Source organism: Aegilops tauschii, chromosome 4, assembly GCF_002575655.3.
Source record: "Aegilops tauschii subsp. strangulata cultivar AL8/78 chromosome 4, Aet v6.0, whole genome shotgun sequence".
In the NCBI taxonomy this organism is placed as follows: Eukaryota; Viridiplantae; Streptophyta; class Magnoliopsida; order Poales; family Poaceae; genus Aegilops; species Aegilops tauschii.
Window position 1 is genome coordinate 521,399,438 of NC_053038.3, and position 4,037 is coordinate 521,403,474.

Genomic DNA, 4,037 nt, shown 5'->3' on the forward strand with positions numbered 1-4,037 from the left:
ACATTGGATTGGATCTGATTGGGTTTATTAGGTAGATGATACTGGCATTGCCATTGTCATTGGCATTGCTTTTTTAGGTAGATGATAGTAAATAGATTTAATAGGCATTGCATTTTAGGTTATCACTATGATTTATTATATGTATGATCTTTGTATTGTACTATGGTAGCGTACAATTCAACTTAGAGTTCAACATGTTCTGTGTAGAATGGAGGAAGCACCGTGTCGACGGTGCAAGTCACGGTGCCGGACCAGCCTTTGTACTGCCATGCTGTTCGGCATCTACTTCCAGCCTACTTTTGTTTTTGCAGCGGTAACAATTTATATGAACCTTCTGACAGTTCATTAATTTTGTTTTTTTATTGCTATTTCCACTAATGCATTGTGTTTGTTATTTGTTTTTATCTTGCACAGATCGTCCCATGCAATGTGAGATTGGCATTCAATGAGCTCGTCGGAGACACCATGACCTTCGACGCTCTTGGGGAGCCGTACACTATGCAGGTCAATAAGGGGCGAACGATAACCCAGATTGGAGGAGATGAATGGGATCGTTTGATCGCCCGCTTGCATCTTAGTGGGGGTGAATTGATCAGCTTCTCCTTCAGATGAGAAAGGCCCGGGATTTCTGTTATCTATCTGAATTTGATTTCCGATAGTGAGGATGAAGTTCATGAGGAGGACGATGGTGAGGATTCAGATGATGATGAGAACCCACTTGATGAAGCACTCTATGCCCAAAGACTGAGGCTGAGCGGCGATGAAACGTGCAACCTCTGGGACATGCTTCCGCTACGTGAAGACTACGTCGGGATGCCATTCGTGACCCGCCTCACAAGGACGAATGTTAAACAGCATCTCATGGTATGTTACTTACTGTGGTAATTACATGATATGCATGCTTAATAAGTGTACTAGTTGATTTGATATGCATGTTGTAGTACTGTGATGATATGCCATGTGTAGAATTCATTTAGTGCAGAATATTTTATGGTATGCATGTGTTGTAGTAATGCGATATATCCTTATGTAGTGTAGTAATATGCGATGATATGGTTAGTGTACGTAGTAAACTAATGATATGCTTAATTACTGTAGTAATTTGATGATTAGCGTCTAGTGTAGTGATGTGATGATATATATGCTCAGTGTTCAATCCAATGATATATGTGTCTTCAAGTGTATGATTTGTTGATAATTGCACGTGACATGCTCATATATCATATCAACTGTTTTCAGAAATTACCTAAGAGGTTATCTATTAGTTGTGGCATCGAGCCGCATGAAGAAGGCATGGCTGCTGGACTACGCCTTACCAGAACGGGCTCCATCACCACCTGTGCCTACGCAGTGGACACCGACGGTCGCACTGTCTTCAACCGGGCGGGGTGGAAGAAGTTCCTTCATGGCAAGAATCTTCGGGTAGGTCAGGGCATCCTACTCACTGTTGCGAACACCCATCGCCGTGACTTGAGGATGATGATCACCATCAACCTCATTTAGAACTGGCTGGGCCATGTTTTGATGTGAAATGAACTTGGTATGTTAGCTCTTGTTTCCAAGTACTTGCCGTGTATTACCATACCTATCTATATATATCTAGGTTCAGTAAATGGGCCATGTATCGCTGTGAAATGAACTTGTTATGTTTGGGGCTTGTTTTTCTGTTGCCCCAGCGGTTATTTGAGACTTCCTTGAACTTGAATCTGTCTTGACTTGTTGTTGGATGCTTGGTGTGTTGTTGGATGCTTGGTGTGTTGTTGCTTTATAGTATAAAGGTGGGGGGGTTGGGGGACCCTTTTCCGTAGGTTCGGTTAATGGAGTTTGGTTCTAATTGTAGTAATTGTTTTCTTTTCCATACAATTCTGAACCAAAACTACAGATGGCACAACCTTCTGTGATTAGTTCCATTGATAACTAGTACTCCCTCTGTAAACTAATATAAGAGCGTTTAGATTACTAAAATAGTGATCTAAACGCTCTTATATTAGTTTACGTAGGGAGTATTGAAGAGCAGCCACAAAGTTCCATTCACAATTTACTTGAATTTTTGTTTTGATGGATAAACAAAATAGGAAGCTAGCAAACTTATTTAACGAGATAAGCAAACTATGTACTTGATGAGATAAGCAAACTTGTTCAACCCTGACAAACAGGACATAAACAAACTGGTTCAACTCTGACACACATGACATAAACAAGCTGGTTTAACCCAAGAAAAGCAAGCTACAAATTTCAAACAACAAGATAAAGGACAAGCACAAGCGCAAGCAACACGAAGGCAGACTTTGATGTCTCCTCATCCCGCATAGTGGCAGTGGTAGTAGGGGTCCGCTTCCTGCTCTTTTGAAATTTCCAGACCTCTTTTGATGTTGTCGATTATCTTCCACGACTTGTAGGTGGCGTACACATCTATTGCTGCATACTCGATGAGGTAATCTGGCAGTGGGCTGTCCCCCCACAGTTTATGGTTTGCCTCCCTGTCGATCTTCTTCTTCATCTTGCTGTAGAATGAGTGGATGACGCTGGCTGCAACATCAGCCACGGAGTCGTACGGTTTTCCATTGTATGGAACTCTCTAGTTGCGCTGAATGTCGATGTGCTAGTTGGGGTTTATCTCCAAACCAGACAACTTCAGCTTGTCCCTGTCATTTTTAATGCTGAAACCGGCAAAGGTGAACAACTTCTCCTCCTGTAGGAGCTCTTTGAGGTGCTTTGGCCTGCTAGGGGAGAGACAAGTGATGAATACATGGAGTACTAGTGTTTATTTTTCAAGATTTAATCTTCTGTTTTTTACGGTTTACAAGTGAATAGTACATGGAGTAGATGCTTATACAGTATAAGTCATGGATGAATGTAGTTCAGAAACTAGTACACAAAGTTCTGAAATTAAAATCAAGTACACCATGTTATTTTTCTTTTCGGAATATATAGTTGAGTCAATGATCTATTTGCTTTCTTAGTGCCAGTTTAGTTTTATTATGTTGAATAAAATAACATATACCTCTGCTTCACCAAGTTCTTAAGTTTTTTTGGTGGTGAAAATAACACAGACCAAGTTTAGAAACTAATTCACTACATCAACTTTAGAAACTACACTAATGAATCAAGATGAGAAACTACACTGGTACATCAACCTCACAAATTAATCTTGTGCAACAGTTTCAGATACTAATCAAGTGCATCAGGGTCAAAATATATTCTAGTGCATCTACTTTGAGGAACTGCACTAGTGCACCCATTTTCACAAACTACACTAGTACATCTAGTATGAAACTAGTCTAATGAAATTTCGAGGGAGCAGTATTGATGAATGGAAGAGGGTGAATGAGTAGGATTTTTCACCATTTTTTGGTCGCAGCGATGTGGTACACGAGGCAGAGACCCTCCACGCTGATCTGCAGAACTGCTGCCATCTGCGGAGGTTCATCATCTTTCGTAAACTCCACATCAACGCCCATGATGTGGGGGTACGAGCCGCAAGCGCTCCTCCTGATCCTAGAGATCATCTCGTCGGCCTTGTCTGGTTCGCTGGTGCAGACGACCTCCAGCGTCTCCTTGCCGTGGAGCGCAACCCCTTTGAGGGTCACGGTGTACTCGCGCTTCTGACCGAGAACGTGAACGACGTCCAGGTTGCCGCTCTGGTCGGACGTCTGGCCACAATGACGCTTGGCAGACGCTTCCTCCGCCATTGCCCTCCTCCTGCGACTGTGGGCTTCGAAGAGAGATGTTTGTGGGTTGTTTGCAGAAGAGATGGAAGCGGCAGTGGAGGTTCTCGGAATGAGGCAGTGATGTAGTCGATTTGGGGCTTTTTCACGCCTGGGATGGGGACGTGGGGGAGGCGGTTCGTCTAGGACGTGGGGGTAGTCGTGGCAACCGCGCTCTGTGCACTGCTGGGTGCGTGTGCGTCTGAGTTTAGTCCCACCACGGGCCTGCATCCTGGCCCATATCACTGGGTTTGTAGTCGTATGTGGGCTGTGGTGTGTGAAATATCATGTTAGGTAGGTGGGCTTTTTTTCTATGAAATCTTTTTTTTG

General features: G+C 43.2%; 1 protein-coding gene across 1 annotated transcript; it reads right to left on the reverse strand.

Annotated features, from left to right (window-relative positions):
- Positions 1 to 2,299: 2,299 nt before the first annotated feature.
- LOC141022067 (uncharacterized) lies at positions 2,300 to 3,692 on the reverse strand. Its single transcript, XM_073497949.1, has 3 exons — positions 3,346 to 3,692; positions 2,626 to 2,720; positions 2,300 to 2,529 (listed from the first exon to the last, which is right to left on the reverse strand). The coding sequence occupies exons 1-3, from the start codon at positions 3,690 to 3,692 to the stop codon at positions 2,300 to 2,302; spliced, it is 672 nt and encodes a 223-aa protein (XP_073354050.1).
- Between the last annotated feature and the right edge of the window lie 345 nt (positions 3,693 to 4,037).

Excerpts from the sequence above, each read along its gene's own strand:
- LOC141022067 (XM_073497949.1), bottom strand. The coding sequence starts at position 3,692 with ATGGCGGAGGAAGCGTCTGCCAAGCGTCATTGTGGCCAGACGTCCGAC. Across the intron at positions 2,721-3,345 it reads ATCGCTGCGACCAAAAAATG|GCCAAAGCACCTCAAAGAGC; the intron begins GTGAAAAATCCT and ends CTCCCCTAGCAG. Across the intron at positions 2,530-2,625 it reads GGACAAGCTGAAGTTGTCTG|CCAGCGTCATCCACTCATTC; the intron begins GTTTGGAGATAA and ends CTGATGTTGCAG.